We start from the raw sequence: 23,734 nt of genomic DNA, 5'->3' as shown, positions 1-23,734 counted from the left end.
ATTCCTGGCCAATGGTGGGTACCGTCATGACCAGATAAAAGAGGTTGGACTGTACATGAAATTGCCTGTACTGTACATATCAATAATGTATAATTCTTGGTGGTGTAAGGGTGGGTGTCGAATGAGCCCGACACTCTACGTATTTGGGCATTTGATTAAAATTGGTGTATAACCATAGTTGAAGCTGTCAATCCCTAACAAGTAATAAGTATTTATGTTGCACAAAGTACTTGTGATAAAACAGTTTTAGTTTTAAAGGCTTTGTGTGATCACTGCCATGTATGAGATGTGATCAACATAGATATAATGGATTGGATTTGTCCAGTAATATATCATTTTGTGCTTATGTACCACTAAAATATTGTACCAGTGAGTGTGTTGAATTGCTATGCAATAATATACTAGGAAGTGCTGGGAAGTATAGTGATCAAAATGATCATTGAACAGCAACTGCTAAATTTTGTAGTCCGTATAGTAGTGTAAATTTGTGTTCATGGCTGACACAAAAGTTATGAGAGTATTTTGATTTCTGGAATGCTGATCAATGTGTTGTCACAAACCATGACAGTGTTAATTTTGTTAAGTAATGACAGGTAAATGCTTTGAAAACAATGTGGTTTTACACTGTACAATACTGGGTTACATTAAAAGTTTCTCATAAGCAGTTGTCTTCAGTGCAAGATTCAAGTGGTTCTTTAAAAATAGGTAAATTCAGTTGAGAGGAAATGAATAAAACGATATACAAAACATTTGCAAAATGTTACCCCATGATACTGAGTGAAGTGTGTTTCTTAACTTGTTGTTTGAAAACAGTGTTTGATTGGAACTAATGCGACTTATATACGATCAATTTGATTGATCAATATCAAAGACCCTAGATACAAGAGTGGATACAAAATCTGCCATCAATAGTGATTTTATTGTCCAACCGTCCATAAAATCAAACTAGATTAGTTCTCTTCAAGAATATTGAGATATATTATTTTTTATCCAATCCTGCATCTAAATCCAATCCCCCAATATTGATCAATCAAATTGATTGTGAATGGGCCACATACCAGTCAGCTTCATGCATTTCTGCACATGCTGCCTGGCTCAAGAGATGCTTCCAAGTCCTACGGTCCAGAGCTGCAACCTCAGCCTCCTTTACAGTCCACCCTAGGTCCAGCCTTGAGATGTCTCTATGGATGACGTCTCTCCATGATGTCTTTGGACGACCAGGTTTGCGTTTCCCATGGGTTGGCTTCCGAAGATAGAGCCTCTTGGGGATGCGGTCTTCATCCATTCGTGATGACCAAACCACTGTAGGCGGCGTTTTCTGATAACTGATGTGATTTGGGGCTGTTTGGTCTTAGATCAAATACGGGTATATCACTCGAAGGATTTTGCGTTGGCAGCGCATGTCAAAGGCATCAAGTCTAGCCTCGTCCCTCTCTGTGAGTGTCCAGCACTCAGCGGCATAAAGGAGTGTGGAGAGTACACAAGCATTGTAGAACTTCAGCTTGGTCTCCAGGTTGATGTTACGATCCTTCCACACCTTGTCCAGCTCTCTGAAGGCTCCTGTGGCTTTACCAATTCTGTTGTTCAGTTCTTTGACATTAGACCCGTCAGCACTGCAGTAGGCACTAAGGTACTTGAAATGGTCAACTACTTTGATGAGACCTTCATTGCCTAGGTGTACAGCTGGTTTTGTAACATTGGATCGGCTGATGGACATGATCTCTGTCTTCTTATAGCTCATCTGGAGTCCTCTTATGGGCAGCATAAGAGAAAAGTTTTTGTTGTGACTCCGCATATAGTGCTTAGCATGTGCTAGTCTCGGTCCCAGCCGGCTTGGTTTTTTTTGTCCAAACCATCTGATGACACGGTTATCCAATCATTGATTGCTATTTTGATATTATTGCCACGGTTCATTTAGTGACAAAGGTGAACAAGCTGGCTGGGACTGAACTAAGCACATGCTATTATTGCTACAACGCATTACACGTATAACACAAACAAAATACACTTGCAATGACAGTTTCCTGGGTTCAAATCTTTTATTTCCAAGATCTCATGGTCTGGTAGATGTGGGTTACATATACTTATCAGAACTTCTATACCCTTTTAGGTGAATGATTTCAATTTGACAATATATTCACAAAATATAAACAAATTTCATTGTTAATGATTTTATTGCAAATATACATCTAGAATACAAGGGGTAAATGGGCAACTTACATTACGTTGCATTACTGTAATTAATGCATTTTACTCAGGTGCATATGATATGTATGTAATATATGCATGTGTGTGCTAGGTAATGATGGTATATGATTTGGTCAGCCTGTATACTTTCGTTTTTTAATTTTATTTCAAGGGCATTTTATATACTTTACCAACACACTCCCACATACGCCGTAGAAGTGATGTCATAATCGGACTAACTACCATAGCAATAGATGAATACAATTTTTGAATAGACTGCCCGCACTACAAGCAGAATACACTAATCACCTGTGTATGTCAGCAAACATAGATTGAATACAATACTGCTCTTTTCAAAGATGACATCTTTGACATCTATAGTTCAATGCATCGGTACCGCATGAACGTTGCAGTGCAGGGCGGTATAGTCAAAATTTTATTCATCTATTGTTATGGTAGTTAATCCGATAAACTACGTCACTTCTACGGCGTATTGCAAACGACAAACAAGGACATGAAAAATATTTTGTGGAGTTGTTACTATCCCACTGTACACACATTTGGTGTCCACCTTGTGGATGTGGCTAATTTTTTACTATCCAAATGCAGACTTGTCCTATGCCGGCAACTGTTATTTTCATGGCGTTTTACACACACTACCTAGAAACCGTGGACATGTGTGTATCCCTGTTTACAAACACATCAACCGCCAACAAATGTGGACAGAAATAAATACATTTGTTTGCCTCAATACTGTGGACTTTCCATAATGTATTGATAAGATTAAAGTCACGTCTTCCCTAGGGTATGGATTTTAACTGGAATAGCCCATTATGTGTCATTGATTGACAGTGTTTATAAATTCACATTATCAATGAAGTTCAGCATATTTTAAACAGAACAAAGGGATATAATGTATTTTTTTAGTATGAAAATTGATATCATGTGACACTGCACCCAACATGCTTGGTGGAGCCAAGAAAGGTATAATTGAAGACCGACTAGTTTGCGTATGATGTCCTGTCAACCAGACCAAAAATGTCATACCGCGCAGGTCAGCAACCAATCACGTTGTGCCTTTGCCCTGACGTTAGACGCAAACTAGTCTTTTTAATTTGGTCTTCTATTATAAGGCCAAAAAAAAAAAAAGGTTTGTCTCAAAGCTTGCTGCAGCTTGTAAAATCCCACGATTTGACAAAAAACAAATAAGGAAATTTTTTTATTTAAATTTTTTTTTTTTTTTAAAGTTTTTTCCAGAAAAAATCAGCGAAAATCAGACTTTTTTCTCAAAATACCATGAAAAAAAGTCGGGAATAACAAAAAAAAAAAAAGCTTTGAGACAAACTTTTTTTTTTTTTGGCCTAAGCAAATTCGATATTTATTTCATAAATTGTACAGCTGCTCAAAAGGTGATAATACATGCTTTTACATATTATTTCTTTCTCTATAATACTACAATGTCATATATACATATGGTATGTATAATTTGAATTAACATTTGTGACCACATCTGATCCAATCAGGCTAAAGTCGGTAATAATGAAACTAAGATATAGGCAAAAAACAAGAAAAAAACAACAACAATTAAAAACATAAGAAAATATACATAGTAAAGGTTCATAACTTTGCAACCAAGTATTCAAGAGACCTGGGGATTCAACATCATTGAGTGTAGGTACTGAGCAAGTTAGTAAAAAATTTCTTTGGCCTGAATGGATCAAATCAGGTCACATTTATAACCACACACACATTCACTAAAACAGTACTTTTAAAACAAAATAAAGCTGTCCAAGCTATAGTTACTAGCCTTGATAAGAAATTTTGAAATTGGCCGTACCTTAGATGACATCACAAATTCCATATCTGCATCGTCAGAGGTGCCAACATTTACATACCATAATCAGAGAGGTTTCATACAGAAATCAGGGTCGTTTTCAGAATTACATGCAACTTAATGGGTGCAAAACCTTCCTCAATCGGAGATGTTATCATAATTGGTAATGTACACACAATTCATTCAATTCAGGGAGCCTCCCTGAGAATCAGTGAAGGTTGGCATCTCTGCATCTTGATTTAAGTTTACACCCTGCTATTACCTATTTATTAACATTATAATTAGGAGAAAATACATGCCAATTACAAAGTCATGATACTGTTTTATATTTCTATGATCTAGCAATTTTTCATGTAGACCTACAATGTATAATACATCAACATGACAATCATTCTGACGTTATCTGCATGGGAATTCCTGTTGGTCAGTATTTCTGCCTAAGCTTTAGTTCACCTCAAGTTTAGTATTGAGTGACGTAGGTGTGTATTTACTGCACTTGATGTGAACCAAAGTATAGGGAGCATGGTGGCCGAGGGCTCCGACTCATAATTGGAAGGTTGCGGGTTCGAGCCCCTTGAGTAAGGCACTTTATCTCGATTACTCCATGTATAAAAATGGGTACCTGCATTCTTAAATGCTGGGAAGGCAACAGACTCGCTGTGGAGGAGGTGTAGCCCTATAGCAATATTACATGGAGGAGTCTGGCCAATCGCCAATGAAAGAGAGATGGGCACTCCGATCACTCTTTATACAGGATTGCCTCCTTTACCTTTTTTTAAAAGTACTGTATACAAATGAAATGACTTGCTACAATTCAGTGCTATCTATATATAACTTGCTACATTTCAGCGCTAACTATTATACCCTGTATCTGCAATAAACATATTCAGACATCAAAATTTGGTACATCAAAGTGGGATAAACAATCCATCACCCAGTTGTGTGAATGAACTGGGACTCATCCAAAATTCCTGTAATATTACTTTCTAGTTTAGTACAACATTGCTAGTTCTAACTAGCTAGGCTCATCCAATTTGTTACCGTACACCACGACTGAGCCGTGAAGACGGCCCGGGTCAATTTTGTTTTATTTCGTGTTCAGAAAATATATATCATACGCTTTAAAATGGTTTATCATTTGACTTCAAACGATATCCAGAAGCGGGGTTATGGTTTCTTGAAACTTTGCTCCTTCAATAAAATGGTACCTTTTTCGGTTCTACATGTGCCTCTTTTTCCACATTGCTGGTAATAAATATCAAACAGTCATAATCGGCAGTCATTTCAAATCAATACAATTTGTTGAAATTACGGCTCATTCGTCACATTTATACTTTGCTTGTTATTATACGCAAGTGCTATGAAGACTTGACAATATGCAAAACACAAGTACAAAACATTTCTTACAGAGTGTGAAGTTCTTCAATTGAAATACTCTGCAGTTCCAGACTTTTTATCCTCCCATGATATTACCCACAATGCAAACGGCTTATTTTACTGAAGGAAAAATTCAGTGGTTGTTAGGGACAGACCAATAATTTACTGGAAGGAGAAAGATTTGGGAGAAGATGATCTCCCTCAATCAAAATGGGGAACATACAGTTTTCAGGAAACAAATTTGAGAAATAAGGGGATGGGAATGTAAAATCTTTGGGTGAACATGAAGAGGTGGGCATGATTTTTTTCTCTCCATATTTCCCTCTCCAGTAATAACTGATAAGTCCCTGGTACCACATTGCATTACATTTTGCATTTACATTATTTTACAAAAGCACTATAGCATTATAACAAGTACTCTTGAGTAATATATTTACCCACCATGTTAGTTAATATGTCAAGTGGATGCACTGTGTCGATGACTTCTAACGCTATTATCCTGCTACTGATAGAACACTTTCCTGGTCCCAATATTTTCTGTATATTCGTGGGTAGTGAGTACCCATACTTATGCACGAATTTTACAAAGATTTCAGGTGAAAACACCCTTTTAGCAATTTTTCAAATGTTTTTCGAGAATGCACCTTTTTTTCGCTAAAATGCGACCAACATTTCAAGCTATACACCTTTTTTGCCAGAAAATGTGTAGTCAATGAGTCCGAAACCTGAATAAGGTTTGCATATTTTTTCTTCAAATAGAATTTAGTGCAATAATGAATATGCATATTTATTTGATTCATTGACAAATTTCACTTTTTGCACAATTGACCCCTTTCATGCATCATATATTCCCCATATCTACATTAGAAAATATCTCCTATTTTATAAAATATAGTGCTAACATATGAACCTTTAGATTGTTTGGACTGGGAGTACTTTGGACTATACTGAACAATAGTCTGAGAGATGTCATCCACATATTTTAAAAATCTAATAGGTAAAATATTGCACTCATTACTCTATTACATCATGACATTTTACTCTGATATAATTTATGAGCTGTCCTTAACCTTAAACCATTCTTGATTTCTGATCTAGGCTAATTCCATGCTTTTTACACAAAGGGTAAGCTTAGGTCTAAAATCCACATGGGTTTTTGGCTCGAGGGTCTACCTTATTTCCAACACTGAATGTAATTGGGAAAGTGTAAATGACATCAAGTATAAACGACTATACAGTAAGCCAAAGAATTAAGGTACCAGTCATGCTCACCCCCTGTAATATATCCTAAACAAAGACAGATACTGTAAAAGTCAATATTTTCGCGATTTTGTCAATTGCGCGAGTATTAAATTTCGCGGTTTTGATATTGATACAATAGAAACCTAATGCAAAAAATTATTTTCGCGAGTTTTTATTTTCGCGATTTTATGTCCACTCGCGAAATTCGCGAAAATAAAAACCTCGCGAAAATTTCTACTTTTACAGTATGTCATAATTGGAACCAGCAGCCAATAGCTGCATCTTTTAGCTCAAATTTAAAATCTCATTTGTTGAAATTATTCTAGAAATAAAAACATGACAATCCAAAAACCCAAGGAAGATGCCAATTGGCAATTTAAAGTTGCAGTTTAGTCCATTGCATGCCCTATTGATTTGTACACAAAGCGTTCGCGAACAAGAGAACTAGTGCCATGCTTCCATTGATTAGCACATTAAAACTAGCATCGTGCTTTCATTGATTAGAACACAAAAGTGCAACTTTCTTCATGAGGTTTTAGATCTCCGTTTCTTTAATCCTCAACCAATTTGAACAAATAAGGTCTTAAATCAGAGCTGCAGAGTACAGGTATTTGGCTGCTTGTTTTAATTTTGACATATTTGTCTTTATTTAGGATGTACAGTGGTGAATACAACTGGTACCTTAATTCTTTGGCTTACTGTTATGAACCTCTCTACCCATAACACCTCCTACACAATAAATACTAAAAACATTCTTAAAACAGCATTATCGATCACCAATCATAATATTTAGCTAGTACAAGTTCTTCTAAATTGGGCAATTCTTTATCACACACTTCAATAAATCGCTTTCTTTTTTGGCTGAACAGGAAGACGTTTCCTGCGCGTACATCAAACCACATGGCGTGTAAAATTAACTTTTTAGCTAGGAGCTTCTCCCTTACAATATCATGAGTCCACAGGTTTTCTAGTTGCTGCAATGTGTTGAGCTGAATACAAAAGAACAAAGAAATTGATTAAATCATTTTATATAGGGGACAAACAAATCACACTAGGATTATTTTTCGACGGGGGATGTGCGGCTCAAGCTTCTGAACCCTTACCCATTTCTAAGGGTAATTTTACCGAAAATGGGGACCCATATCTAGGGATTTTCCGAAAATAAGGACCCATATCTAGGGATTTGAGCTTGAAAATAGTAAAAGCAACATATGTTTTTCAAACATAGCACTGAAAATTTAAAAGAGAGACCCATGTCTAAGGATTTTTTCTTCAAAACATACACCCATGCCTAAGGATTTTTTCATTTTTTGTGTGGAAAACCTACCCATTGGAGCAGCACATCCCCATATGCCTTTACTATGTGAGTACCCCCCCCCCCTCTCCGATCACTTGGGATACTGGTCAGGTAACCAAGCTCTTTATGTTAACCTCCCATAGAGACTAGCTGAGATCTTGTTTAGGGTTCCAAATTCAGCCAGTGAGTCTTGTATAGGGTTTCCATTATTTCCACTATACAGTACCAACGCTGCTACTGCACAGCTGAGTTATTGCACTGGTACTCCCCGGGTACTGCATCTTGGTGATGGTGTACCTGTGCAGGCTGCCCCCAATATGTATCTTGTAGTGTATGTTAAAGCAACACTGCTGAAATCTGAGGGAATTTGAAAGTTCCCAAAAGCCTCCCATTTTGTGTTCATGCACATACAATTCAACATACCTGTGACAGTTTATCGACCGGGTTCAACTTGTTTTCCGGATCAATAAATGCCTCCATTACGTTTGGCTGACCTAAAGCTGCAAATCTGACAGGTTGTCCCGGATTGTTATGCATTGTTTGTAACTTTGCTAGACTGGTGGTGGCTACACCACGCCACCAAGATGAGAATGGTTCTGTGTCCCGTGAAAACTCTCCCCCAGCAACATTGGCTTGTAGATCTTGGATCACAGTGATGGCCTATATTGAAGAAAACAATTTGAAAAATTTTGCATTTCACACATTGTTGTATCTGTGCCATATCTCTAACACTCACTGTCTAAGTCGATTCTCGTAATCTCACAACAGTATTTTCACATATAGTTTGATCAACACATAATCGGCAGGAAATGTTAGACTTTTACCACTACGCCAAAAAGTAGACCCACATTAAGAGTGCTATTAGTTGACCTGTCTGGTTTATATTTTGTGTGTTAATGAAAGTAGACAATTTGTAGACAGAAAGTTGACAAAACACACATACTTTAACTGGATCTCTAAAGATGCACTCCCGTGAAATATATAACATAAAATAAAACAAACGAAGACGGGAAACAGTTGTACATTAGCAGCAAATTTTCGGTACTGGGCGTACCTTCTTCAGGCTTTATTATAAAATGACACAAGAAAACAATCTAAAACAAGCAAGAAAATTAATGCGTAGCGCGTAAAAAAACAAGCATGAAAAGATCGCGACTTAAAAACAGAAAGTAGACAAAGTATAGGACTTGAATTGATATTTTGTGATGTTTCTGGCGAGATGTCACAAGAACATTCTCAAAATAAAATATTTTGATACTTACAAGGGCACCCGAAACGACTGACTGACTGTGGGGCTAATTAAGAGGCCTATCATTTTCTTCTTTTAGGAAAGAAAAATAAAGGGGCGGGGTGATGTCATAAAAATTTTGATGACCAAAATGTAGGAAGTCACAAGATGACCACAGATAGTGATTAGAATATTCAAACAGACTGATTTCAATACAAGTTTAGCCTGTTTAGGGGTATCGGGACCGGTGGTGGGGTGTCATACATTTTTGTTGCCGAAATAGGGGGGTCACAATGTTATTGACGCCAACTTTTTGTAAATTTGGGCTCCCCCTTCTGAAGAAAATGATAGCCCCCTCCCTAGGTAGAATATGGTTAATATTGTTTTTGTAAATATTTCTAGTAAACATTAATTTGTTTACCCACCTTACAATCAGCATGTCCGCACACTACAATATGCCGTACACCTTGTAATTTGATGGCTAATTCTAAGCCCACCGCATCTGTGTTAGGTTGACCTATGAGATGACCTTCTGACCTGGATATCACATTGGCAGCACTTCGTATGAGCACCATGTCACCTGGATCTGACTGGCAGAATCGTGTTGGTAATACACGACTGTCCATGCAGGACACAAACAGTACAGGTGGCTGCAAAGAGAAAATAAAATGAACTAAGTGAAACAGTAATTCCTTGCAAACTCTTCCAACTTCCCTCACCTGAAAATCCAGCTGTGTCATCTTTATAGGAAAACATATGTACATATGGACAATATTGGAGCCATCATGTCAGAATAAAAGAAGTTGAACTGTATATAACTACTATTGTTCATCTTAACCCTAACACGCCCAGGTACTACAAAATACTACTAGATATATGCGCTGTTAGTGCATGCATCCCGTGGTGTGATGGCGCAATTGCCCTAACAAGTGATAGGCATGGTTTCGCTGGCCAGTGAAGCCCAAGACCCGTGGCAAAGTGTCGCTGACCTAGTGCTTGGCATGCGAGGGGTCTCTGGTTCGAACCCCACCCAGAGCAAACAACTTCTTTCTTTCTTTTATCTCTTTATTCCTTTCTTCTTTCCATCCCCGTCGCCAAAAAAACCTTGGGGCATTAGGGTTATGAAGAATCAACAAAACATTGATTTTTTCTAAATCCTAATTCATGAATTATATTACATAACACTCAATCTTTTGTTTTGTCAATCTTAGCCCTTAACCATTCAAAGCAGAATTGTGTACATAATAATCTCAGGATTTTTGACTAAATAAGTCCACAGATAAAAACACATATCTGTGATCAGACAATGCTTGGTCCAATCATATGTCTGTATTTCCATAACCGCTATGGTTCAGAGAAGAATCAACACCATCCAGATGCCCAGACATTATTTCAAAGTGTTGACCCAATATGGATCTTCAATATTTTAATCTTGGATCCTTTGCCCATATGTGACATGATCAAGGGGAATGAGTCACATGTCGACCCTAGTCGAAAATGAGTTTTACATATGTTTCTAAAGAAGACATTTAGAGCTTTCTGATACTGAAAACCCCATGTTGATACGACTTTTCTGTGCAAAGTTAAATCAATATATCAATCGCTGAAAACTCCCCGGGTACTGCATCTTGGTGATGGTGTACCTGTGCAGGCTGCCCCAATATGTATCTTGTAGTGTATGTTAAAGCAACACTGCTGAAATCTGAGGGAATTTGAAAGTTCCCAAAAGCCTCCCATTTTGTGTTCATGCACATACAATTCAACATACCTGTGACAGTTTATCGAACCGGGTTCGAATTTTAACACTTTCTTTGCCAATATCTCAAAATCAATATTAGCGACATCCGACTTATTTCCCTTGATCGTGTCACATATGTTTGATCCTTTTGAACATATTTTTTTTAATTTAATACATTATACATGTAATGCTGCTGACATTGGTGGCTCAATTCTGCCAGTACCAATAGATCATTAAGTAACTTTTTTCATTGTGCATATACATGCGAATGCGATGAGATAGTGCAATGTGGACTGGTTTAGGCACAGAGTATTACAGAGAGCGTACCACCAGTCAAAGTCTCTGCATCATCCGATATTAATGAGGGCCGATTGTTCCATGAAATGTGTGAGACTGCTAGGCAATTGCCGCGTATTTTCACGGTCTATCGCGAAAGCACGCAACGCTCTATCGCGTATACACGAAGGCACGCAGCGCTGGTGTGATTGTTAGACACGGCACAATCGAACAATCGGCCCTCATGAATATGCGAGAACTTACACCATATAATACACTGGGACTTTGACTGGTGGTACGCTCTCTGTAGTACTCTGTGTGTTTGGGTATCTGTAACATCATTAGGTACTTTTTAGGTGTTGAGATCATAAGTTTAAATTTCCAATTATACTTTTTAGGTATTTTGTGAACTCATGCTGGAAGTGAGACCCATTCAGATTGGGAAGCTGAAAGTGTGTCCACTGTCACTGTCCATCAAAAGATTCATGAAGAAAACTGATATTTTGGTATTATTTGTTACATATTAGGGACTTGTATTTTTTACTTCACATTTTCCCATGTTAAGGGGTACTACACCCCTCGATAAATTTGTGTCTATTTTGCATTTTCTCAAAAACTAATAACACAGTGGTAACAAAAGTTATGTATATTATAGGGCAAGGAATCCAATTACTACACTGGAATTTCAGTGACCCAAGACAAGCGGTTTGTTGTTTATGATAAGAAATAAGGTACCGCTAGGATGTACCTCATTTCCGATCATCTATATAATAATACGCATCGTCTATCTGTCTATCTGTGTGTCTGTGTGTCTGTGTGTCTGTCTGTCCGCCTATTTTCTCGGAGACTAGGGGTGCATACGTTCCTCAAACTTGGTGGGTGGGTGCAGCTTGGTATGAGGAAGAACGAGTTTATATTTTTTAAGGTCAAAGGTCAAGGCCGGGGTCAAGTTCAATTGAAGTCTAATTTCAAACACTTTAAATGACAAATCTAGCCATGCCAATGTGTTGACCTTGGACTCTCAAACAAAAGTTTCCACGGTGACCTTTTCCTCAGACCTACGGTTAAGAGGTCAAAGGTCAAGAAAGGTAAAAACTTCAAATTGCCCCTATAGAGCTCAAATTTTCGACAGACCTACGGTTAAGAGGTCATAGGTCAAGATAGGTAAAAACTACTTGGTGGGTGGGTGGACCTTGGACAAACAAATAAAAGTTTCCACGGTGACCTTTTTGTCAGACGTACAGTTAAGAGGTCATAGGTCAAAAATGTAAAAATTTCAAATTGCTTCTATGAAGCTCAAACTTGGTTTGTCAGGCGTACAGTTAAGAGGTCATAGGTCAAAAAATGTAAAAATTTCAAATTGCTTCTATGAAGCTCAAACTTGGTGGGTGGGTGGACCTTGCACTAACAAATAAAAGTTTCCACAGTGACCTTTTCGACAGACCCACGGTTAAGAGGTCATAGGTCAAGATAGGTAAAAACTTCAAATTGCCCCTATAGAGCTCAAACTTGGTGGGTGGGTGGACCTTGGACTAACGAGCAAAAGTTTCCACGGTGCCCTTTTCGTCAAACCTACGGTTAAGAGGTCATAGGTCAAAAAAGGTAAAAATTTCAAATTGCCCCTATGGAGCTCAAACTGTGGTGGGTGGGTGGACCTTGGACTAACAAACAAAAGTTTCCACGGTGACCTTTTCGACAGACCCACGGTTAAGAGGTCATAGGTCAAGATAGGTAAAAACTTCAAATTGCCCCTATAGAGCTAAAACTTCGGTGGGTGGGTGGACCTTGGACTAACAAACACAAGTGTCCCCGGCGACCTTTTTGTCAGTTTCCACAGTGACCTTTTCGTCAGACCTACGGTTAAGAGGTCATAGGTCAAGATAGGTAAAAACTTCAAATAGCCCCTATAGAGCTCAAACTTGGTGGGTGGGTGGACCTTGGACTAACGAGCAAAAGTTTCCACGGTGACCTTTTCTTTAGACCTACGGTGAAGAGGTCATAGGTCAAAAAGGTAAAAATTTCAAATTGCCCCTATGGAGCTCAAATGTGGTGGGTGGGTGGACCTTGGACTAACAAACAAAAGTTTCCACGGTGACCTTTTCGACAGACCTACGGTTAAGAGGTCATAGGTCAAGATAGGTAAAAACTTCAAATTGCCCTATAGAGCTAAAACTTCGGTGGGTGGGTGGACCTTGGACTAACAAACAAAAAGTTTCCACGCGACCTTTTGTCAGACCTACAGTTCAGAGGTCATAGGTCAAAAAACATAAAAATTTCAAATTGCTCATGAAACTTGGTGGGTGGGTGTAACTTTGGCCAAGGAAGCTCAGATTTGAGAGCGAAAGTCAGGTCAAATTGCAAAAAGCTGCAATTGAGCTCATCTGTGAGGACAGTGATCCCAGCCAAAGGACATACCCTAATTTTAAGATCTGCAAAAGCCAATAACCATGACAGCCGAGAACCGCGAAATACGGGTACCGCCTAGTATATACTGAACCGCTTGTCTTGAGTCACTGAAATTTCAGTGTAGTAATTGGATTCCTTGCCCCAATAATATACATAACTTTTGTTACCAGTGTGTTATTATTTTTTGAGAAAAATGCAAAAATAGTCACAAATTTACCACAGGGTGTAGTACCCCTTAAGCCCTTAAAACTTGATTTCCTGTTTCCTGTGAATCCTGTCACTTTTTTTTCAGCTCGTAATGAGTCAACTTTTTCATTATCCATTATTTTGATGTCATATCTGTTACTTTTGTCTATTTTTCTTTCACGTTTGATTCACAAACCATACAAGAGTGCTTTTATGCTGACATGGATGTTGATAGTGGGAGACGAAAGCTAGTGACCGGGTCAATTGGAGGAAGAAGATCCACGATGTTGGGAAAACAGTGGAGCGGAAGCGAAAGGAGAAGTACCTTGAAGGATGGAGAAAGAGACACCCATCAAGTTCGACAACTGTGCCTTCATCGAACTCGATGGGCAGCCGATGATGATGATGATGACTTCCTGAGGCACTCCCTAACAATGTATAAGCAATATGCAGTATTCCAAGAAGATTTTTTTATCATCCCTTTTCCATTTCTCACAAAAATTAACCAATTTGGCACCACCCATACATAGGCCACAGTGTTTAGTAAGGTTTAAACTCAACCCTTTTTAAATTTATATGAAATCACAGAAGACTGAATTTTTATTTCCCTGCTTCCAAAATGATTTTGCAGCCCATTTTCACTTTGAAGAACACTAAAATATTTAGAAAAATACAATTTTACCATATAATAATTATTTTCTTCAGATTCTTGGTTCACAAAACGTGGAGCGAAATTTGATTATGCGCATGGGAGACGGAAACAGGAAATCAAGTTTCAAGGGCCTTATATTCAGCTACCATCACTGATCATAATATTTAAGACCAAATATTGGGTTGTTCAATCAATCTTTATTAACACAGGTCACACAGCAAGCAAAATACATGCAAGCAGGAAAAACAACAAAGATTGTATACAAATGCCCAGGACATGTACCACGGTGCAGGGCTGCAGGCAAGACAACAAAATAAAACAAAAAACATAGGCCTATGCAAACAAGGCAATAAAAACAATAATGCAAGAGGCACATGAGCGGCAAAACACTTAAAGCTTGAGATGAGGTTGATCAGATGAGCCCCATGTCGGTTCATGACAGGCATTCCAGATAACTGGAGAGGATAGCAAGTTTGCTTAGGTCCTTTTTGATTGACCTGGGTGGTTTGGCTTTGACAAAGGAGAAGATGTTGGAAATCCTTTTGGTGGTATCGGGTGTAACCAAACTACGTGAACCAATTTCTATGCAGGTGAGATTGCAAGTGAAGCCATTCTCTGAAATGTCTGATATGAGGTTGGTATGAGCCATGTTAATATTTTGTTCAAATGGGACTGTCAACTCAACCAAGTGGACATACTTCTTTTCAGTGTTGATTAAGACAATATCGGGACAGAGTTTTGAGACTATGACATTGACAGGAAGAGTGCCACCGGTGGTGGTAAAACCAGACATGTCGGAAAAGATCTGGATAGTTGTTGCAAGAGGCATTTTTTAGATGTTGTAGAAGATGGTCTAAGATTGAATCATGGCACCACGTAAATCTGCCTTGGTTGAGGGAAACAGTGTAGGAATTAAGAACATGTATGAGAGTTTCTTGATTACCACAGAATCTACATTTGGTTTGAGATCTTTTACCCCAGGTCTTCAGATTGCTGAAGGTTGACAGGAAGTCAATTGAGGCCCGGACTGCAAAGCTTTGACCATCTCAGCAAAGAGATTCATTTGGTAGGATTGTAGAGATCATAAACTGGTTAGTTTAGTTAGCCGAATCCAATAATGTTACTCACAGAACTGAGCTTTCCCCATCTTGGCTGATGGCTTGATCACAGATGAACTGGTCCACTGCTTTTCCCGCGAAACTTGGTTGCTAATGTATATGACCCACTGCTTAAATCAACATCACTTCCGGGTAACGAGGATGCGTCATTAGCAACCAAGTTTTGCCAAATCAAGCCATCAGCCAAGATGGCGAAAGCTCAGTTCCGTGAGAAATATTATTGGATTCGGCTAACTAAACTAACCAGTCTTTGACCATTTGTTTGAATTTTGGCCAATTGCTGTATTCTTTATCAGAAACTTGATATTTATTTTTTGTCCCACCGCATTGAACCGTTTGTTCTTTTTTTCCCCTTCGCTTCCATTTTGACTCCCTGTCAACGTTACTTTTTAATGCATGGACTACACAAGTATCAGCTTTAACCATACAACGACTATAGGCCAGGGTATGCGATTCTAAATATATATCGGAAACACGTGGAAAGGCAAGCCCATCATGGCTATGGATGAAGACTGGGGTCGGTCCTTTTGATGGGATACCCAGAAAAGCCTTAATAGTATTGGTATGGATATGGTTGAGTTGTTCCAGTTGAGTATCAATGAGTTCATGCACAGTCAAGCAGTATGCAGACTTTTTATTAGACGTACAATATTGTATGTAACATATTTACGTTATTTAATCTATTGCCAATTTGCCATTCTATTTCCAGTAATGTTTAAGTTCTAAAGAATGTTTGATGACGTAAAATCGATAATATATTTCTACCAGATATTATACGTAACATATTATCGATTTTACGTCATTAAACATTCGTTAGAACAAACATTACTGAAATAGATGGACTAGATTAAATAACGTAGATATGTTACACACAATATTGTAATCTAATACTGAGTCTGCATACTGCTTAAGCATGTATCTTATAGATGGATTAGCATCTATGATTATAGATTTTTGGTTTAAACTCTTCATGTTTTGTTTTAATTTATTATTAAATAAATAAATGGATGCAAATTTCAAGATAAAGTTGTACTTACTGACAATTTTCCTTTGATATTATTTATACTCTGCATATATTCTCCTTTCACAGTCGATTGGAATTTGAGAATTCCGCGAAACAACTTTTCTATAGGAGGCATTTTGGTCACGTTGTTCAGCTGGTTCAACAGTCAACACTAATTGCCTTTCAGATCGCTTCAGATGCTGCCTGCTAAATGGTTCAACTGCCTTTCAATTTGTGAGCTGTAAGATATAAACAAACTCTTAATGTTTCACTTTAAAGCCATAAAATAATGTACCGGTATGATCTTTTAAAATGAGTTTGGTAACTTTTTTCCCCATTCTGATGATCAAGTGAACAGGCCCTCAAAGTTTCCGCAATGATCTTTGGAATAGGGAGCATGCACCAGCCAGTGCTCCAAAGGGTGCCTGCTCAAAGACATAACTTAAGCTGGGCCTGCTGGGGGATGGGGCAGGGGTTCATACTTGAGCAGGAGTGACCCCATTCTGATGATCAAGTGAACTGGCCCTCAAGATTCCGCATGATTGTTGGAATAGGGTGCCCGCTCGCAAATATAGTGCTTTAAACATGTTAAAGGGTGCCCACCAGGCTGCAAAATAAGGATTCTGAAGGGCACCCATTTCAAGGCAATTTTGAGAGGGCACATCTATTTTACAAGGCAATTACATGTTAAAGAATAGCAGCATTGATTAATAGGGCATCAAGGCAACTGGTAGGGGCACCGAAGGCAATTGCCTTCGATTATTTTGCAGCCTGGTGCCCACTTAAACACATTATTACCCCCCCTATCAGTGCAAGGTGTACTACTACTCACGTGGGTAGTATACATGTATATCAAAACCGTGATTTTTTTCAATGACATCTATAAAAAACACGAGACACTTGAACACAAATTCAATCTTTTTCAATAATTTTTTTTTAATTTTTGCATTTTGTGTCGGCCCTCTTCCATCTTCTGTTACAGCTGGAAGCTGCACCAGAAAACAGAAATAAAACAAAACAAGATTTGTTAAGAATGAGATAATAACATCCATGCTTGAATAGGGAATGATCTGTGTATTGTAATTTATGTCATGTCTGTAGTTCCAATAATTGGAACTCACAGCTCCGACCATGAGTTCAAGGAGCTATATGTGTATGTGTCGCCGCAATTTAGCGTGCATTCATCACCATATTCACATGTACATAGTCGTGGAGTGGACTTTTAAGCTACTCATAAAAATCGCTCAAAAATCATCTTTTAAATATTTCTTGGGACAAAAGCTGATGCATTGAATAAGTTTAGCAATCACAGATGACATACATCAGTGACACAGGTTTCTAAAGTGAGTATTTTACCGGCAGGTTCGTTTTGCATACCTGCATACTGCATATTTCTAGAGTTTCTTAGTGGCGAGTTGTAAGCATCAAATGTTGCAAGTTTGGGCATATATCGTAAACAAAATCTAAACACATATGATGAACACTTTTGTTTGACCCTAGGCAGACATCTCAAAATGTGCAAGAGATGATAAATTAGATTGGATGACTGTACAATGCTGGAGCTCTGTGTTATGAGTGTGATTTAATTTTCTAGGTGTCTGCATCTCAATATTTGGAAAAACATTCAGTCTTAAATGATTCAGTCAGCATCACCTTAACATAAACTATTTCATTTAGCACATGGCTGTTCTTGCTATTCTCCAAAACAAAATATACACATTGTTTATGTCAATTATGAGTGTAGATTTGTGACATCATATCCCATAATGCCTATCTTTGGATGGACTATGCTTATACCCCGGTACTACAGTAAGGTGGAATGTCCCACTGAATGATGGGACATAATATGAAATCCAGATTTTTAAGCTATGACTATACCATACAGACATCTAAACATGCCAATATTGGAAATAGTTAAATATAACCTGAACCCGTCCTGCCAACTTTTGATAACTAGAAATAGGGACACTTGCGAAGCGGAGCGAGCGAAGCGAGCGTAGCGCTCGCGACTACGGCGGGGGGTCCAGGGGCCCTCTTAAGGGCCCCTGAAGCCAGAGGGTTTCTACACATTTTACACTACAGGCGACACCATTTCTGAGGGGAAATTACATTTAAATGGATTAAAAAATAAGGTTATTTTGACAAAACAAGCCCAGATAACAGCCTTGAAGAATATCTATTATATATGCAATCTTCTTCAATCAAGACTGTTATCTTCACTTGTTTTCTCAAAATTATACCGTAAAATATGCAAATTAGGTACCTAAGCCCAGGCAATGTTAGCAGATTTAGCACCCCAAAAGACCACTTTTGACATAAAAACCTGTTTTAGACTTTTTGAAAAAAATGCTTCCTTCATCCTAAAAAGTGGTTTCAAATGTTCAGTTTCATATACTTTTGTACATGAGAGACATTCTTCAAAGTTCTTTTTTGCCTAATAACATGGCCTCGTGGTTGAAATTGATATAATGCATAATATAAAATGATGATTCATCAAATTTTTGATCCCTCCCCTCTTTTTTTTTTTTTTTTTTTTTTTTTTTTTTTATTTTCAAAAAATATTTTTGGCCAAAAAAGGAAGTTATAGGCCCTAAATTACTTGCTATTCAAGGTTGGAAACCAGAGAAATGTTGCAAAAAAAAAAAAAATTGCCAATTTATTTTTACAACATTGGATAAAGTTGTACATGTTAATTACTTTTGTTTCTATTGAACAGCTAGCAATGTTCAATAGAAGCAAAAGTAATCAAAATGTACAACTTGATCCAACTGTTGTAAAAAAAAATTGGCATTAAAAAAAAAAAAATAGCAGTATTTCTATGGTTTGCAACCTTCAATAACAATTTTTTTGAAAATCGGGACTTCCCGATTTTATGACGTTTTCGGGGGTCTAAAATCGGGATGTCCCGCCAAAATTGGGACACTTGGCAGGTATGGAACCCTAACATTTGGTGAAGCTGTATTGGGGGAAGGGTGTAATTTAAACTTATAGTAATCATCATAGCATAGGCCTATTAATAGGGGGACACTGGAACGAGGTATGGTAATTTTATACATGGATGATGGATGAGTGTTTATGAACTGATGATGAGGTAGGTTTTTTTTTCCTTCAATGTAAAATTTGCATTGTTAGTAGTTTCAATCTTTTCCTATGAAAGTCCTTTATTAGGAAAGTCCCTTTTCTTTTCTCTTCTCAAACATGTGATTATGAGGGATAAACCCTTTAGAAAAGACTTGGAAGTGATTCTTGTTACTTTGATATTAATAAACTTATTTAGGTCTATTTATGAAGTTTTCCTAAAGCATTCCAAAATATTTGAAAAATCTAGAAACTAAAAACAATCTGACAAATCTCAGAAATTAAGGAGGGAAGGTAAGAGAAACAAAATATTGGTTTTTTTCGGCCCAAAATGGTGCCATGCAATTCATAAAAGTAAACATTTGATAAAGGTGAGGCTGCCTCTTTTTGTTATTCAATTCTAAAGGGCTCATCAGTAAAGTTACTTCCTGTTTTATAGTTGAGAACAAATGATACAATACATTGCTTGTTTGCAATGATACATTTTATACAAAAAAGCATAATGGGGTGTGATTTTCGGGTAATTTTGTGCCCGGGTACCAGCGCATTTTTCAAGGCGGGTAACGGTACCGAAATTGAAAAAAAAAAAAAAATTAAAAAAAAAAAAAAAAAAAAAAAAATTGTTTTTGTTTTTTTTTTTTTAAATGGTTTTTTTTCAAAGTTTTTTACCAAGTGTCTCTGATCCTAGACCTAAATCTAGGTAGGTCCATGGTTACCTAAAAAAAAAAAAAAAAATTGAATTTTGCACATTGTTTTGTAATTTTAATATGAAAATTGATACATAGTTTTCATGTCATACTCTATTAATGATATCAAAATGCATTGAATTTGAATTTTTTTTTTTTTAAATTTGAATACCGGGCAGGAATTTCCTGCCGGGTAATAGGATTATCAGGCGGGACTCGAATTCCGGGACTCGCTCACACCCTTAAACCTAACACTAATTAACCTTTCAAAATGAAAAATATCAAGAAATTAAACGGAAGTGCATACACACCCATCCACCCTCTCCATACACGCCACCACCACAAAGTTCGCACCAACATCACTAAAACATGCTCTCCAAATAATGTAGCTTCAGTCTTCAGTGGGTGGCTTCCTATAACAGCTCGTTGAGCTAAACTGGAAGTGGGTTGTTTGGACCTCACAGTCGGTGCGGTGCTAAAAACATAAATTTGGTGCTGTACATCAGAAGGTGCGAGTAAAAAGTATGCTGGCTGGTTTAAAGTGTCTTCAGGCTGGCCGGTGGCAACATAGCACTGATTGAACTCAGTGCTATGGGCTTGAAAGCACAGATGGAGGCGCACACACAGCTGATTCGGGAGATTGTTCCACACACGAATTGTCCTTGGAAAGAATGAATAGTTGTAGACATCTATAGTTGCACTGGGCTGACGATAACACAGGGGATGGTTATGCGGATGGAGGATGTGATGCACTGGTAACATGGAGGCAGGCTGATGTTGACAAGTTGATATTGGATTTTAAAGAACATAACGGATTGGAAGTATAGACGTCTGATATGAATATATACTCGCCACTAAGAAACTCTAAAAATATGCAGTATGCAGGTATGCAAAACGAACCTGCCGGTATTTTACCAGATATTCTAATGCAAACTTGCCAAAATAAAACCTACATACTACAACTTGAGAACAAGTCCTCAAACGTTCGAAATTTGTAGTAATTGTAGTTACTATAACTAGTCATGCACGTCTGTAAATGATCATGACTGTAAAAAATATAAAGCTTACTTGAATTTTTACAATACAAGTAAGCTTTTTAGGTATGCTACATGTAGGTGAATTCAAATTTGCCATCAAACTGCATCATTTTACATATCAAATTAAAGCCCTTGAGTAAAGAAAGCCAAAACTGAAAACATTTTTGTCATAGCACTTTCCGTAACAAAGTTACATCTGGTCAAAGATTGACTTTCATCAAAAAAGATTCTGCTAGCAAAATTCCCAAAAACGGCATTTAGGGGTGTTTCTAGATCTTAGTCTCATGGCGATAGCAGCTTTTTTTAATGGAACTGCTATCAAAATCCCTCCAAAATTCCATGTGCGACTTGATTATCACCATAAAAATCATATATTTGGGTCAAGTGAAGTATAGAAAACATATTTACGTAGGTTTCCTTCACCGACCTATTCTCGAAAAAAAATTGAAATTTCTATGTAAATATGCATTGTGTTTGGGCCTAGTTCACCACGTAAACTTATGGCTCAAAATTTGGACCGCTCGCCAATAAGTTTACTGCTCTCTATGTTTTGAAATTTGTTGACGTTTTAACGATCCCGATTTCCGTCGCTTATTTTAGCCGTGTCACGTCACATGCATGACGCTGGTGGATACCAACCAAACTTCATAAAAAAAAAAACCTCGATCGCCGATAACGATGTGATATGGGACTTATATAGGATTACACAGAGATATTTCTTGCCAAAATTTGACCATTTCTAGGCAAGTTGGCCCTACTTTGTCTAAGTTATATGAAAAAGGACAGTCTTAAGTAAGTATAAATGCAACGCTTTTGATGTTTTGATGTTTTGGGAGACTGGGAGGGTTCAGAACAAAAAAATGATGGAGCCTATTCTTGACTGTGTAATATTCCTTCACCACATTGCCGTGCGGTAACAGTCTTATACGATGGACAGATAGTATCAGTTTGTGAATGAGGACTAGTCCGAATAATCAGACCCAGAACAAATTATTAATTTCTGACATTATCGTGTACTGGGTCTGAACTGTTTCCATATGAAATCTTGATGGCAAATTGGACAAAAGAAGCACATGGTTCTACTTGACAGCTTTTTAATCCCTATTCATGTTACGTGAATCACGCTATTGTGGACCATCTTTCTGATACTTGTGTATTTGGACAAGCGGAACGGTCTTTTGTCTACCTCTCTGTTTGTAAACAGACGAGGATGTCGAAATTGACATCCTCTCCGAATAGGAAAGTCAGCGTAATAGTACGGCACTAAATGAGGACATCGTATAAGTTCCTTGTACTAGTTTGGGCCCCGGTCTCGGCGAATTTCGCTGACTAGCAAATGTGTAGTCCGAATAATCAGACCCAGAACAAAATATTAATTTCTGACATGATCGTGTAGCAAATGTGTTAACTAAGGTTTGCCTGGGATACCTATAAGCTTATTTATACATTTATAGAAATATACTTGAAATTGAATTGAAACCGACTTATAAAAATGTTATGCAAATTGTACAGTCAGTACTTGAGACGACAAGTGGCATTCACGTATGCCATGTATTTTGACTGTACCTGTGACACCGATAATAAACAATAAACATGCACAATCATGACAATAGTTACCTCAGATAGTTACCTGTCCTCCACAAAATTTGTAGACATGTAAGCTGACATTGAATGCGTTCCCGCTGCCCAGCCCAATCGACACCGCTATTAGACTTTGCCAAGTCTGTGATAGCCTTTTGAGAGATTGGATTGACCTGATTACGGAAAGAGGTTAACCTTGGAAGTTGGAGACTTTGCTCAAGTCTAAACATTCCCCCAGGTCAATAAACATTATCCACATGGGTCACACATGTGTTGTTTTTCATTACTTTCGATATTGAGTTCTCTGAAGCGTTGCTTCCGGTTGAATAGCGTCTAGGCATGTGGAAGAAGCATTGATTGACTAGCGTCTCATTGCTGCACTACATCTCAGCATAGCACCTGTTCTGTAACTCATCGCTGCACTTCTGTCTTCTTTTGTGCTTCATCTGCTGGGCTCATCAGGTAAGCTTAAAATGCAGACTACTTTCATGGCATCATTCTCATGTTCTAGCCTATAATAAATAAATAAATGAAGTGTGATGTGTCCAGTCAGGATATAAATAAATTAGCATGTAAGCATGATAGTAATTAACATTAATACACTATATTACTAAGTTTATTTGGTATGAATATGATGGTTAATTGGTTACTTTTTTATTAGAAGATACCGGTAATCACGATTCCAGAAACTCCTGATTACAAGACTGAAAATTTTATTTTAATCGGATATTCGGTTACCAAAATATGGCCTGTCAAAATGGCGCGAAACCAAGAAGTTGGCAACAAATTTCTTTTATTTTTGTTATGC

General features: G+C 37.7%; 3 protein-coding genes across 4 annotated transcripts in view; 1 reads left to right on the top strand and 2 right to left on the bottom strand.

Annotated features, from left to right (window-relative positions):
- Positions 1–1,351: 1,351 nt before the first annotated feature.
- On the bottom strand, positions 1,352–1,741 carry LOC140160448 (uncharacterized). Its single transcript, XM_072183683.1, has one exon. The coding sequence runs from the start codon at positions 1,739–1,741 to the stop codon at positions 1,352–1,354; it is 390 nt and encodes a 129-aa protein (XP_072039784.1).
- A 3,758-nt stretch (positions 1,742–5,499) lies between these two features.
- On the bottom strand, positions 5,500–23,105 carry LOC140160492 (beta carbonic anhydrase 1-like). Of its 2 annotated transcripts, none has more exons than XM_072183728.1 (5): positions 22,963–23,105; positions 16,579–16,783; positions 9,591–9,815; positions 8,361–8,597; positions 5,500–7,629 (listed from the first exon to the last, which is right to left on the bottom strand). In XM_072183728.1, the coding sequence occupies exons 2-5, from the start codon at positions 16,678–16,680 to the stop codon at positions 7,414–7,416; spliced, it is 780 nt and encodes a 259-aa protein (XP_072039829.1). In that variant the 5' UTR covers positions 16,681–16,783; positions 22,963–23,105; the 3' UTR covers positions 5,500–7,413. The 2 variants fall into 2 exon arrangements, with proteins under 2 accessions (XP_072039829.1, XP_072039830.1); XM_072183729.1 differs by having other exon boundaries at positions 22,976–23,081.
- Positions 23,106–23,181: 76 nt separating this feature from the next.
- Positions 23,182–23,734, top strand: part of LOC140160447 (protein-glutamine gamma-glutamyltransferase 4-like) — a 34,674-nt gene continuing 34,121 nt past the window's right edge. The window contains exon 1 of the mRNA XM_072183682.1: positions 23,182–23,388. The gene's annotated coding sequence lies outside the window, so the exon portion shown is untranslated. The remainder of the gene's footprint in view (positions 23,389–23,734) is intronic.

The sequence above is a fragment of the Amphiura filiformis genome, chromosome 9, assembly GCF_039555335.1.
Source record: "Amphiura filiformis chromosome 9, Afil_fr2py, whole genome shotgun sequence".
Taxonomy (NCBI): domain Eukaryota; kingdom Metazoa; phylum Echinodermata; class Ophiuroidea; order Amphilepidida; family Amphiuridae; genus Amphiura; species Amphiura filiformis.
This window is presented reverse-complemented; position numbering and strand designations above follow the sequence as displayed.